The 15,378-nt window shown below is 36.9% G+C and overlaps 1 protein-coding gene across 1 annotated transcript in view; it reads right to left on the bottom strand.

Annotated features, from left to right (window-relative positions):
* Positions 1 to 2,490: 2,490 nt before the first annotated feature.
* Positions 2,491 to 15,378, bottom strand: part of LOC135203590 (uncharacterized) — a 120,336-nt gene continuing 107,448 nt past the window's right edge. Inside the window, exons 4-13 of the mRNA XM_064233375.1 lie at positions 13,047 to 13,306; positions 11,524 to 12,489; positions 11,014 to 11,211; positions 10,599 to 10,718; positions 10,001 to 10,156; positions 8,749 to 8,921; positions 8,421 to 8,606; positions 8,066 to 8,260; positions 5,839 to 7,936; positions 2,491 to 4,641 (exon numbers count right to left, since the gene is read on the bottom strand). Of these exons, the coding sequence (XP_064089445.1) occupies positions 4,474 to 4,641; positions 5,839 to 7,936; positions 8,066 to 8,260; positions 8,421 to 8,606; positions 8,749 to 8,921; positions 10,001 to 10,156; positions 10,599 to 10,718; positions 11,014 to 11,211; positions 11,524 to 12,489; positions 13,047 to 13,306 (4,520 nt within the window). The 3' untranslated portion in view covers positions 2,491 to 4,473. The remainder of the gene's footprint in view (positions 4,642 to 5,838; positions 7,937 to 8,065; positions 8,261 to 8,420; positions 8,607 to 8,748; positions 8,922 to 10,000; positions 10,157 to 10,598; positions 10,719 to 11,013; positions 11,212 to 11,523; positions 12,490 to 13,046; positions 13,307 to 15,378) is intronic.

The raw sequence follows: 15,378 nt of genomic DNA, 5'->3' as shown, positions 1-15,378 counted from the left end.
ACTTTCCACCCTCTCCCAATAATTGATTCATAGTACAAATGTGAGGTTTTTCTCCTTTTACACATTTCAAACCTTTTACTGTCAATTTATGTTTCAGCACTGAATGACCTCATAGGTCCCAGTGCTTGGCCTTTAGCCTAAATTTTATATAAAATTTAATTCAATTCTTGATTGAGCTTCCTAAACTGACGATGTTGAAACTATAGTAAGTAACATTTGGCACAGGGATGAATGCTATAAAATTCTATACATTACAGAATCAGAGGGCTTGGTTCAAAATATAGCAGCAACACCCATTAAAAGTGGAAACCTTTTCCATTAATTCCACCACAATCCTGAAACCAGTGTTAATTGCTCTCGGCCTCAACCTGTGCTGTATCAGCCCAAGCAAGGTTGCTTGTACTCATTTGGATTGTGACTTCAAACTTATTGTACTGTCTACCTCATGATATCTTAATCATGCAGCAGCCCATGCACTATACAGTTAAAAGGTAGACAAGTTCCTTGATGTCTTCCCAAAATTAGCAAAGATGCAATCACCAATTATATCAGCAACCCTAATAGGGGCATCTTAGTGTTTATTCCCAGTCAGGTATGACATCATTGCTCTCAATGCAATTACGTATTATCATATAAATCCACACTTCGTTGGTAGTGACAAGGTGATCCCTACCCCATCTGTTCGGTGGAATTGTTAATTCTCTCTGCACTCTCCTCCCCTTACGAATTTTTCCAATTACGAATGATAATCAGTTTGATTCTATTGGATATACGTATTGCAGTTTGAAACTTATTAGGTAAGGGGGCTTGGAATTTTGGTATGGAAAGTACGTAGTTGATAGTTGTTAAGGCTGATGAGGTTCATACTACTAGATGTGATAAGTTGGGTTTGATGATGTTTATTATGGGTCTTTGATTCACTGCATGACATCAGGCAACAATTATTGTTGGTAGAGACATGTTGACAACATTAAGGAAACCCAATCTGAGGTCTGGAAAGGATGTCAGGACACTCCGGATATGTCTAAATAAAGAGGCATTTATATGAAACTTATTACAATGCCACCAAATGGGAGTACTGACAGTAATTTGGCAGTGACTCACTGGTTGCTGGCCTACAAGTAGAAAACAAACAACCAACATTAAATAGTTGGAGCATGCTAAAGAGAAAAGAATTAAACAACAAAAGTAATGAATGTCCCCACAAAAACGGAAAAACTACATTGGCCCTGGGAAGGCAGGCAGCGCATCTAGTTATTACTGAGACTCGCAGAAGAATGAGTAACGTGTTACCTTGCTGTCTGATTAACTTTGCAGTCAGGTGCAGCGGAATTTTTTTAATGAATTTTAAATTGGTGCTTTTTGGTTTATTTTGCATGAGATAAGGCTATGTTTAGAGTTCATAACCAAATACTATATGTTTTATAGCTAATTTCACTGTGGTTGGTTGCTTTTCATTGTCAGTTGTTTGTTTTGGAATGATTTCCCTGCACTCTTATGTTTATGCTGAAGTAGTAGTGCAGTAAAAACTACGTAATAATGTACATAAAGTTTCGTATTGTAAGAATGACAGGTGCCTGATCTTCATCCCGAAACGTAATATGTTGAGGGATTCATTCAATCGTCTGTTTGCCAGAAAAATGCAAGTTAGTGCCTTCACTAAATGAACGTCAATTCCTGAATGTTAGTGACTGAGTTTGAATTCACTCCTCATTCATTGACATGGTTAGATTCTAAAGACCAGGTGCTTAGCTTTAGTAAAATTATCATGGCGACCATTTTTGTAATTCTACCCGAACTTTGTTAGTGATCACTCCATTGAAGCCAAAGTTAAGTATACCTAGTTTAATCAGACCACTGAGCTGATTAACAGCTCTCCTAGAGCCAGCCTGAATGATTAGATTTTTTTTTTTCATGTAGCTAGGATCCAATTGGTTACTCACAATGGGACCTATAGCTTCTTGTGGGGTCTGAATCTCATCATATTGAGTATTGAATTTCTAATCACCAGAAATAAATTCCTCTGGTTCCGCATTGGCAGCAGCAGGAAACTAATTCAGACTACCAAATTGATAGGCGGGTATGCAACCCACTCATCCAATAAGGAGCTATTCAAGCCAAAGCTATCCCAACATGAGCTTTTATCAGATTTTTATGAACACTGTTCTTTATGAAAGAAATTCTGTCAACCACAAGTAAAAACCTCCCACACTGATGGATGTAGGTACGTATGTAGTTGAAGGATTGTTGAAATTTTATTTTAATTATTACTTCTTAATGTGCATCGTCGTGTTTGAATTTACACTTCCACAAAGTGATATTTATCTTTTAGACTTTTTTCTCTAGTCTAGTAAATTTATTTTGTCTTGATAATTATAGTGTTCTTGTTTTGCATGAGCCCCACTTTGTTTTGATTTCATCTAGGATCCTTTTCATGCAATCATATAAGGCTTAGAGTTTACAATAATTTGGGAAATAAAATTCAAGTAATTTCATTTACATCTTATATTGATTAGACACATGAGCTCAGGTGGAAAAGAAATATATTCAAACATGAAAAAGAAGAAGAAAGACACAACAGGATCAATAATTATAAACAATGTGACTTCATATTACATAACAGTGGGAATATGAGGTAGACTTATACAAGATTCATTACAAATATCATTGCAAGTTTCGTAGTACTGCATGAGCTTTGTGAAGTACTATAATGCATAGTCAAACCAACTGTGTATAGATAGATGATGGACATTGGTAGAGATGAGGGTGATTTAGGAAAATGTTAAAGTTTTATGTTTATGTAACCTTTGGTTAAGACATTAATTTTTCTCATTCAGATACATATGCAGTGATTTGTTACAATTCCCATTATGACTGGTTCATTCACACCATCACTGAGTTTAAGTTAAATGCTATAATCAAGGATCTGTCGCTTGCATTTAGTGGAGATGCTGTGATAAAAAATGTAAGAATTTCATGAGTTTAATGAAGTGCTTGGCAGTGCAGTCATAGTTACAGGGAATAATTTATATGATCACAAAAAGGATACCAATTATTACAGTTGCTGATGGTGATGATGCAACTGTCGTACAAAATTTGTATCTGTGATGGAAAGTATGATAATCTAAACCAAATTTTAAAAAATGATGGTTAAATGTGCTAATAGTTGTAAGATTAAATTCTCATAGTATGGGTTTAAATTATGGAAAGTCATGAAATTGGCAGAAGTTAAAGTAATGACAGAATTCGAAATGGAAAGTTACAACAGTGCTTCATTAAAGAAAGGAAAAGTCTAGGAATTAAGATGAGTTACAGTTGACAATTCACAAGAGTACTTCAGTTATGAAGAATTATGAGAAAATAGACGAGACAGTTGCATGAATAATTTAGTCAATGCTGATGATCCTTTTGACAATTTGCAATGAAATTCATTTTCTCTATTAAATACAGCACCTTTTACGTGGTGTCCGTGAACGTTTGGCACAATATAGTACATTTTCTGCAGTATTTTGTTATTTGGCATTGCATGATAATGGCACAGCACGTGGTCAGAGGAGTTCTTGGCAACGTAAACAAGCAAATTGTATCTTCTTAAATTATCGAGCACTTGAATTTCCTCAAACTTTTTACCCTTGGAAATACATACAATAATAATAGCCATAAAGATAATGTTACAGCACTAAATGTTATTTTAGTTATGTCAAATATCTGTATACTTGCAGTCATATAAAGGTATATGCATTGTACTCAGTTACAGCAGGGTTTATTAACAGATTTGCTGTCAAGTTTGGATAACATGTCTTATTTTCTGTTATTACCAAATATTTGTTTTTACTATATATTTATATATGGAATTATGTACTAGTATACATACAGTACACTATTTATGTACAGTATATATATCTGTATGATTTAAGCGTAGTGAACAGCCTGCGGCAGTTTTGTTGTAGAATAGTGTAGCCTCTATCTTTTACAGCTAACTGCAGTCAGTTGGGTCATTTTTCTGGTAGGCCATATGGCCATTTTCTTTTTGACCAAAATTAGAAAATATTACTTCGTTAAGTGGCTATCAAAGTTTTTGGCATTTACATTACACATAAAATTGCTGGTTTTCCTTTAGTGATATGGACATATTTTTACTTATAGGTAGTTGATGAGCAAATTTTTTTTCAAACATTTCTTTCATGAGTGGATAAATTAATGCACTTAGATTTGGAAACCATTACAACCAACAGAGCAGGATTTGTTTTATGAACATTCACGTCCTCTTTTAGTTTAGTCTGTACAGCACTTAATTGTTTAAAATCATTTACAACTAGCTTCAAATTTGTTACTTAGAATAAACTTATATTCATATAACTTTTACTGAAAAGTGTCCTTATTACAAAAAAATATACATCACTGGAATTCCATTAGTAATGAAATTTTTAAAAAGTCCTTTACTGTTTGCAAGTGCAATCTCAGGTTGGAAGTTTAACAAACTTCTGTCTCATCTTCTGATGAGGATGATGATGGCCTGGAGATAACTTTCCCCTTGAGAAGTCGGTCTGGGAGCAGGATATCGTCAGATTCCTCATCAGAAACCTCATACCAAGGTTTCTCATCTCCCTCTTCTTTCTTCTTACTGCTATCACAGTCACTCTGCAGTGGAAATAATTGTCTTAAATTGGCAGGAGGCTTAAAGTGGATCACTATTTTTCCAGTAGCGTGAAACACTTGATTATTGGGGATGAATCACCTACTATTAAAGTTAACTTACGTTTTTGTGTTGTAGATGCAAGCTAGCTTTAACAGTAGGTAAATCCAAATAAATTTTACAATGAAAAGTTTTATTTTCATGATTATATTCTTTTAAAGTTAATACTTTAGATACAGTCATACCTCGTGCATTCGCATTGCTGGATTCATAAATTCATAGATTTGCAAAATTTTCATTGGAACCTAACTAATTTGCATCAGTTACTTGGTTTTATCTTACTTCGAGTGCAAAAGAAAATGGCAGCCATTAATTAGTATAGGGGTAACATTGATATACTGTACTGTAAATGTGCTAGTGTGGCAAATATCCGTTAGGTGTTACTGTATACTACTGTGTTTTTACATCAACTATTTATATCTTTTTATGGGTAATTGGGAGCATGATTGGAGTAATATTTAGGGTTTAAACTCTAGAAATAAGCATTTATTAGCATTTTTAGTTACTTATACCAAACATTTGCAATTCCTCCTGATCTATGATGGGTTCTGGAACCTAACCTTGCAAATGTTCGAGGTATTACTGTATTCTTTTTTTTAAACTTTGAAGTATGTACTTTGATACGTCTATTTTTCAGTGAGTGTGAGAACTGTACATTGCTAACTGTGCAAGTCACCAGTTTCATAAACCTTTTATTTATTTTAGTATGTAATACCTTATATTGTGCTTGGTTTACAAACATTCTTCTGAGAATGTGAAGTTGGTCTGACTTGGAGTAATGTGCTAAACCACCTTTATGCATAATTAGTTTTAAATGCGATACCAGTATGGTATTAATTAATACGTACTGTTGTTTTGGTATAATTTACTCTACAAAAATTACCAATCCTTATTGAATTGTGTATATCTTTGCTATAGGTAATGCTATTTTATTTTTGTTTTATTAGCTTTAGTTTGTTTTGTTAGTTTTTTATACATTTTTTAATTATGCAAAATATTTACCGTAATAATATGATGGGCAGTACATTATATCATATTGTAAGCTTCATGTTAGAGTTTAATATTCTTGAGATCTAATAGGTGCTAGATAGATTATTTTGGTGAATAAATATTTCTCCAAGTTTGAGTATGGCACTACTTACTCTTGATGATGAATTGATGTTGGGCTGATCAGACTTTTTTCCTTTAGGCTCACAGGAGATATCTATGATTGCTGCCGTCTTTACATTGATTTGCTTTTTCAGAGGAAGTAATGTTAATGAATAGTCAGATGATGAAGAAGCTGAGCCTTCTTTGCTACTAATGCTCGTACTACCACCTACACTTCCCTTTCCAACACTCAGCTGACGAGCAGACTCACTTTTGCTAACATCTGAGGCATGAGATGGAGGAGAAAGTGCTGACTCAGTTTTGCTAACTTCACTTGGTGCCGGAGACATTCTCCCAGCAGTACTAGAGTCCGGTGTTGGAAGAAGGTCTTGAGTTAGAGAAAACCCCTTCTGAAGTGGATAGTCACTCTTGAATGGTGGAAATGTAGAGGAAGAAGACTCGGGTCGAGATATTGAATCTGACTTGGAAGCACTTGAAGCTGGTCGAGCAACAATACCAGAGTCTTCAGAAGCTGCTACACTTCTAGCCTCACTGCCTGGTTTTAACACTGACTCTTCAGGAACTGGTGGCAGATTTTCTTCAATGGATTCAAATCCTGTAGTCGCAGACGATAGAGGTGATGCAGGTGTTGAAGAGTCGTCTGGCAATATTTCATTGCTGTTTTGTAATGGAGGACTGGAAGGTGCACCAGCATTCATAGGTGAAGTACTTGCAACACTGGCAGTGCTACTTTCCGTCCACATCTCAGTTGGCCTGCGTGGTCCATGCCTGGCAGGCTCTGATTCAGGAAGATCAGAGGGACGTGTTGTAATTGTAGAAGAAGAAGTTGTACAAGTAGAAGAGGTGGGTTTGCCTATAGATGACTCCTCAGACGAATTACTACAATCTTGACTAGATGAAGTGTTGGACTCGGTGGTAGTATGGGCATCAGTGTCGCCCAGAGATAAAGTAGACTCCCGTACATTTCCATATGTTTCCTGAAAATCTCGGGCACTTATTTCTGGCACTTTTCGCACAATTTTTACTTTACGTTTAGAAGGCCAGCGTGGTTTTATGTTAAACTTAAGGAGAAATCCCTTACGCTTAATAGTAGAAGGAATTGATCCCCCAGGAGTTTCCTGAACTACACTCTCTCCACCCTCTCCATCACCTAGGTGCCGCTGTCCACGTGATTCAGAGACATCCACAGCAGCGGCGCCCAGGGATGTCTCATTCTCTAAAAAGTGTTTGCTTGAGGTATCAGTGCCACGTAAGAGATCTACCTCTTTCACACATGTTGAGTCAGTTCCACTCTCACTAGATGTAGTTGTTGCTTCTCCAACTCGTGATACTGCATCACCTTCATCATGACTTGCTCTAGTACCTCGTTTTTGGCGCCGATCGAAGGGCAGAGATGGAGCTTGTATTTCTCCACTGCTGCTCTCTTCACTGGCCCGCAGGGCCGGCGCTCCCCGGGGCCCACTCTGAGGGTCCAGTGTTCCAGGATCATCATCAGGAGGGGTGTCACTTTCATCACTAGAGGGCTCTATTACCTCAAGCACTGAACATGAACCACTTTCAGAGGTAAGCGCTAATTCTCTCAGTCTTTGACTAACCTCCTCTTTACCTAATTTCTCACCAAGAGGAGAGCCCCCTAACTTCTCATTAATAAGGCCAAGGCCAGGACTCAAACTAGCATCAGCCCAATAGGGCCTGCCAGTATTTTCTTTGGGTTTAGAAGAATTCCTAAACAAAGAAGTGCTTGGTGACAAAGCATGTGTTACTGAAGAGTCCAGAGCCCTTTCTGTAAGAGCAGCTTCACTCCGGCTGAGGTAATCAGCCTCTTGCAGTTGCTCTGAATGACCAGCGCATGGTGTTAATGCATCAAGACGAGCCGGTAGCGTTTCAGACCGAACCTCTGTCATGCTCATGTTTGGTGTTCTCAGAGGATTAGAGGCAATGGTTGTTGCTTTAATTGGTGATGAGTGAGATAGAGGAACTGGAGCAGTATAATCCTCAACACCTTCATAGACATCTTCCTCTTCACTAAAAGGAAAGAGAGATGCCAAAGATTCTTCTGATGAGCAGATTGATGGAAGATCTCCAAGCCGACCATCACCCCCTTGGGCACGGACAGAACAAAGCTTAGCCCTGGTATGGAGAGAAAGTCGAGTTAATGAAACAGCAGTAAATATTGCAGTTTACCCGGAAATACTCATCTCAGTCATGTGTTACTATAAAGTGTCACTAATAAATTCATTGTATTTATTTATAACAAACCTGAAAATATCTAGTGGATGGTGAGTAGAAGCAACTGTCCTGTGGCTGCGATGCTTAAGTTTTTTCCATGCTTCTTCCACCAGCAACATCCTGTGTTCCATGTCAACTAAAGACGATCCAAACCAGGACTTTTGAGCACCTTGCCAGCGTTCATGAAGGCCATTTACGTATCCTATTACAGAATCAACTTGTTCCCTGGAAAGAGTTTGCCAACTTTAAATGTTTTACACTAATTAGGACTTTAATTTTGTTAGAAATTGTTTAGCTCTTAGCAATTGGAATGTTCACATCATTGCTTTTTTCTGCCATTGATTTAAGATGCCAAAATAGACCTAAGTACATGCAATGTTCCTACCTTGTGTGGGTCGAGTGCCTGACACCATTAAGTCTGTCTCTTAGGGAGTTGTTTTCTTCAGCCAGTACTTGAAGTGCCATGATGATGTTGTCATGGGCCTCCACCATGTGATCATGTAATCTTGAAAGCTCTCTCATCACTTCTTCTCTTTCTTTTACCAACCTCCGTGCTACACTCATTACCTCTCTGGTAGAGCAAATATGATGCTTAATTTGTGGACAAGATGGTAATTTTTATGGATTGAAAAGAGGATTTACAATAGTACTTATCTAGAATCTGCAAGTATTAAATTTGATTTAAAGGTAGTAAATTGTAATATCAAACTTACTTGAAATTGACCCTGAGATCATGGTTGTCTGCCATTGCTGCTTCCAGCTCGGCCTCTCTCCTAGTTAGGTCTGTGGCTAGTGCAAGGCCTGATTCATGGACACACAGATATTCGGCACAAGCTAAGTGTCCACGCACTACACATACTTCCCATGCTTTTTGGCCCATGTCATTCTGCCAAGGAGAGTAGTGATGTTAATTTAGATTGATCATACAAGTTATGCAGTGTTCTAGTGTTAGCTAGTTAGTGTGATTAGCATGTTACAAACAATAATGATCAGTTACAGTACGTGTGATATAGAAAAATACAAACATTAGTGGGCTGGACAACCAAATGCCCTAGAATAACCCAGAGGGAAAAAGTAGGAGAATTTTAAAGTATGCCAAGAGAGGAAAAGAGAGTTACCAAAAATTTAAATCTGAGGATTTTGCAAACATTTTGAAATAGATTTTATCATGAAATGAAATTATTAGATTGCAGCTGAAATAAAGTCCTTGTGAGAATTTTTATGTTATGTTAAACAGTTAAATCAGGCTAGGTATCATATCAGCTCACTACAGTTACTATTTTATAAAGCACCAACAGTTTTTTTTCCTGAAATTCACTATACCTAACTGCAATGCAGCAATAAGCATAGAACTGTGATGCATAATACTATGTTCCGACTCATTATTTTACAGTTTGTAATTTTCATTGCTATTCCTTCCATTGTTTCAAGGAAGTTACAGTAATACACAATCTTGGAAGAAAGCTTGATAAAACTGCGATGCATTGTACTATATTCCGACTCTACTTTTACACTTTGTAATTTTTATTGCTATTCCTTCCCTTTTTTCAAGGAAGTTACAGTAATACACAATCTTGGAACAAAGCTTTATATAACCATATGGTACTTTATTACTTGAATAATTATAAATGATAAAAATAACAGCTACTAGAATTTCTTGTGGTTTGAAAGCAAAAAGACACTGCAAAGACTAGTGAAATAGTTGAGAACCAATATGAGAAAGAGAAGGGCTATGAGGATAACTGGGAATCAGGAAGATGAAGCAATGACTATAATTGTTAGTGTTAAAATACTATAAATATCAAGTGTTAAAATACTGGAAGTGAGTTGTTCATTTAGGAATTTGTGACTGAATGAAACAAAAAGTTGATTATGATAGAAGAGGTGAAGCACTGTAAATGAAAGGACTAATCTGTGAGGCCCTATGTATGAAAAGAGTGCAAAAGTTTCTTTCTATAATAATACCTTGAGTGTAACATCTGCACCATGCTGGAGTAGGATGGAACACACTCGAGAGTTTCCTGTCCTTGCTACCAGATGGAGAGCGGTATTGCCATGGTGATCTTTGTTGTCTAGAGGAACTTCATGAGCCATCATGTAATCCACAATCCAGCTCACAATCTGAAAAAACGATGAAGTTGAATTGAAATTTTCTTCAAGTGCTTTATGCAGTCAAATGTAGAAATTGTGTTATAAATGGATAATACGGTATGCTTAAATATCACACCTATGTATGAGATTTGATTATCAGGAAACAAAGTTAATTAAGCACTTCTGTAAGCTTTACTTACTATATAAGCAAGTGGGTATGTCTAAGTATTTAAACTACTAGATACTTTTAGTTTGTAACTTATGTTAATAGGTGATTTACCTTATATTTAATTTGCTTGGTATACAGGTGTTAGAAATCATTATTGGAGAATGCGAGGTACAGTACTCTAGTAAGCAACACTCCACAATGACAGTAAAGAAAAATATTATGGGGACAATGCTACATAGTGTTCACACTGCTATTTTGTGATGTTCTGGAAATTATTCCAGAAAATATAAGTGGTACTCTTACCTCCTCTTGGGCATACTTTGCACCAATATGCAGCAGCGATCGTTCGCCATCCTTGCACCTTACTTTATCCCTGACACCGGTGTTTTCCACCAGCCATTGTACCAGCCTAAGCCGACCATACTGAGGGTAAGATAGGGTGCTAGTAAGTGGTCTAATTAGATAAAACAAAATCCAATGTCCAAAATAATTATTGTATGATAAGCATTTAGCCTTAAACAATGTTTTTATGCACCATTATAAGCTTAAATCTTGGTACAATACTAACAAATGTCAGATTACATTAATAGTTGTTACATCAAGCTTGAGTGTTTAGATTTACGTACAAGTTTGTATATGTATTGTGCTATTTATGCTTTAATGTCTCTAGAAAAGTAAAAAAACTTGTTTACACAACCTTGAGTAATGCCTGACTCACTTTTATAGCACACACAAGGGGTGTCAGTCCAAACTTGTTCTCATCATGTAAAGCATCGACTAGTACTTGTTGAGATGTCAGCAACCAGGCGAGAGGAGCCAAGTGTCCAAATACAGCCATAACGTGTAGAAGGTTATTACCACAGTGGTCACTCAAATTCCTGATTAGTGTACCTTCCATGTCTGCAACACTACGTTTCTGCAAAGTCATTTATGTATGGCATTTGTTAATGTAATCTGGATTCCTTATCCATGAAGGGGTTATATCCAGAATAAGATTTCTTTCTGTTGACAGAAGAATATTAGCTCATTCTTAAATGAAATGTACAGGATCCGGTATGAGTGAAAGATGATTCTGTAAAGAGCTGTGTAAACCTATGACTTGTGTTTTTGGAAGTTCATGACTTTAAATTGACAACACAAAAACACCTTATTTAAATTAATAGTTATTAAAGAAATTAATGTTATAAAAATGAGAAAAAATTCTTTTGCAATCGTACAACATTCTTACCAATGAGGGAAGGTCTCCTTTTTTTGCAATATCAAAAATTCTTTTAATCCAATCTGGTGTTCTTCCTCTTTCACGCCCACGGTGTTCTGGTTTTTTCTTTCCTGCGCCTTCCTCCTCCTCTTCCCTCCTGGTTTCCTGAGTCATCCCTGTGTTATTTTGACCTTCCTCAACTGCTGATGAGGGGACAGCAGTGCCATGGGCAGCTGCTTCCTCTCGGACATGTGCTCTCTCTCTCCTTGGCAGTGCATGTGCATGCAAACTTTGCATTCGGACCCGCCCTCTACGGCCAGTACGCAACTCGGGCTCAGGTGCCCGCGAAGTAACGGCATCATAAATTTTTTCACTATATTGCTGAAAGTCTGCTGACAGTACGGGCGGTCCAGGTGGGCGTGTTGGGGCCTCGTCTCCATAGTCAGCCATTCCACCTAAGGTTGCCGATGTACTGGTCGTGGTGGGGCGTGACGAAGAGGAAACCCTTGACCCAGTGTGTGGGCGAGTCTGACACTGAGGGCGAGGTTCTTGTGTTAGACATCGTACTTCTGGTCCATGAGCCAATTCACTCAGTGTATCAATAATAGACACTGTCTTTAAAAAATTTGGCTGGTGAACGCCTCTGCGTCCACCACCGCCATTTGACCCCTTGGAGGTACTACGTCCACCACCATTTCCTCTAATGGCAGTACCTCCTACTGTCATTCCCTGCCCACCATTATTACTTCCCTGGACTGGATAGCTTCCAGGAAGACCCAACCCACCACCAGTGACATTATTACTTCCACTGGCACCACCTCCATTTCGGCCACCATTGCTGTTACCATTATTTACACTAACACCCACACACCCACTGATATTGGTTATGCCAATACTACGCCCTCCTGCACCACTTGTTCTGCCCACAGCCACGCTTTCCAAGTCGGCCATGCCCAGTAAGCAACGCTCCCTGGACCTGCTACGACTTTCGCACCCCTGAAAAATTCAGTGTCTTTAAAGAAGGGATCATAGCTTAAACACTTGAAAAGCAATAGTACATATTTTGTTCGTAGTTTAACGAATAGCAAAACTCTGAGTTATTAATGCTTATGAAAAATGAAACGTAGTTTTTAATATATATATATTTAACAGCAAATAAATACAACACAAATTTTAAGCTGTTTTACTTCTTTGAAATCTGAGCATGCAAGGTTCCTTTTGGTTCACAATATATACATATGACATGTTAGTATGAATGACTCTTAAGACAATGCAGTAAACTGAATGTAAGTTATTGACAAATGCTTGATCTATGAACTATACAAGTACCATACTTCCTATTCATTCTTAAGGAAATCCATCCCATTATCTGAAAGTCAAATGAATTACACTTTGACTTGTAGTACATTACCTCTTAACTTACTACATATCAGTGTAACGAGAGCACTCGTCACCTTGGAGCAAAGTAAAGAAATTGGACAAATAAGTAGGAATGGTTATGTATGTAAAGGACTCACCCCATGGACATCTATGGTTATTTCCACACTACATACCCTAATGGTGTGGACGCGGCAGGAACAGGAACAGGTCGGGTGTTCATGGTGATGGCTTGAGGTCTGTGTTGTGGTTGTTGGTGGTGTTGTAACTGTTGATGGCAATGCAGATGTTGCACTTCTTTCTGGGGATCTTGCTGAAAAGTCAGGTCGTTGGCACCGCCTTAGAGCCCTAGGGGACTGAAAGACAGGCCGGCGATAGATTTCACTTGTTGAACTAGCTGAGGCGGGAGTGGCATCCACAGGTAAGGAATAAGTATCTGCCAATTAGAGAAAATAAGCAATAAGATTAAATTAAAGGAAAAATAAGATAATTAAGCTTTTCTCAGTCACAAGTCAATTGTAAACTTAACCTCCTGTTGTATATGGTTATATGTGTAGATCTACCAGTAGTAATTCTTTTTATCCACTGTAGTACATATTTCTTACACTTCATAGGAGTGCACTGTAGGTATTACTTAAGGTTCTTTGCAGCATCCCTTTGGCCCCTAATTGAAACCTCTTTCATTATGTTTACTGTACCTCCAACCATATTATCTTTCTTTTATCTTACTTTACACCCTCTCTCAAGAATTGTTCTATAATACAACTGTGAGGTTTTCCTCCTGTTACACCTTAAAACCTTTTTATTCTCAATTTCCCTTTCAGTACTGATGACCTTATTTCATATTCCATTCCAGTATATCTTACATTCCCCTCTTGTTAGTTTTGCAGCTGTTTTATGCACATGTGCATATTATGTATATCTTATTGAGGACAACATTTGTTTTCAAATTTTACAATAGTAATTTTCTCAATTCATGTAAAACCATCATGGAAATATGTATGGTTAAAATGACACTTTTTTTTTTTTTTTTTTTTTTTTTTTTTTTTTTTTTTTTTTTTTTGTAATTCTTTTTATCCTTTTATTTAAGTATTCCATTTAGATTTACAAAATTATTTTATATATCTTCCTACAATTGACACCACACAGCTTATATGTTCACACTCATGACTGGCAAGTTTACAAGAATTTAAATATAAAACTAAATTTCCAGGTGAAAAATCATTGATAAACTTACACAAAATAATCCTGTGGGGGATGGAGGGAAGGGGATTAGTGCCACCAGGGCACCTCACACAGTGCATTGTCGGCATTACTTATGGTTCCTTGCAGTGTCCCTATGACCTCTAGCTACAACCCTTTTCATTCCTTTAACTGTACCTCCGTGTTTATTCTATTTCTTCCATCTGACTTTCCATCCTCTCTAACAATTGATTCATAGGGCAAACTGCCAGGTTTTACTCCTGTTACACCTTTCAACATAGGCGTAACTACTGGGGGTTGGGGGGGATGTGCCCCCCTTTTGAAACTGGTTCCCCCCCATTTTGAGTTCATGAAGCTTGTAGTAAAAGCCTAAGCTTAATTTTATTATTATTATTATTATTATTATTATTATTATTATTATTATTATTATTATTATTATTATTATTATTATTATTATTAATGTTAAAGTTTTATACATCAAGTAGTTTGGCAGTTTTTTTTTCATACGAAGATAAGTGGAGTTTTTCTATATTAACTGTAGGAAATAAATCAATTTTCCTTTATCTCTGCATCATTCGGTTACTAATACTATTGATTAAATGATTAGGTTCAATAATCAAGTAACCAATTATAATGGAATCTTATCAATTGAAGTCATTAACTGTAGCAATCAAATGTCTTAATTTGTTTTGATCTCACTGTTTAAGCATATCGTAGATATATTAAATGATTAATTCCAATATATTTTTTCCTTTTTACAATAAGTAAGTGTCAATTTTGATTCTCTTGATTATATTATGTTTACATACCAAGTGGTTTTATTTCATTGCCAAACCATTAGGTACATATAATATCTGATTTGGATTTACAATTATGGTCAGAGGTTCGTAATTTTTATTGAAAAAATATCTGAGCAAGTTTGATCCACAAACTGATAGGTTTAAATATTTTAAAACAACCTTAATATCTTTCCATATGACTTAAAAAAAGAATGAGTATTATAATTTGTGCATGCCTAGTGACCCCCATATTCAGCTATGTCCCCCAGGTGCCAGCCCCCCCCCCCCCCCCCCATCAATTAATAGACTATTTCGCCTATGCCTTTCAAACCCTTTCACTGTCAATTTATGTTTCAGTGCTGAAGGACCTCATAGGTCCCAGTGCTTGGCCTTTGGCCTAAATTCTATTCTATATGGTATTCTTCCACAAAATAAGTTTATATTTTGTATATATATTTCTTGACAATGCTGTCCACGAATGTAGTTCACAAATTGGGACAGTTTATTGTTTACTTTCTTCATTGCA

Source organism: Macrobrachium nipponense, chromosome 36 (genome assembly GCF_015104395.2).
Source record: "Macrobrachium nipponense isolate FS-2020 chromosome 36, ASM1510439v2, whole genome shotgun sequence".
NCBI classification, from domain to species: Eukaryota; Metazoa; Arthropoda; class Malacostraca; order Decapoda; family Palaemonidae; genus Macrobrachium; species Macrobrachium nipponense.
This window is presented reverse-complemented; position numbering and strand designations above follow the sequence as displayed.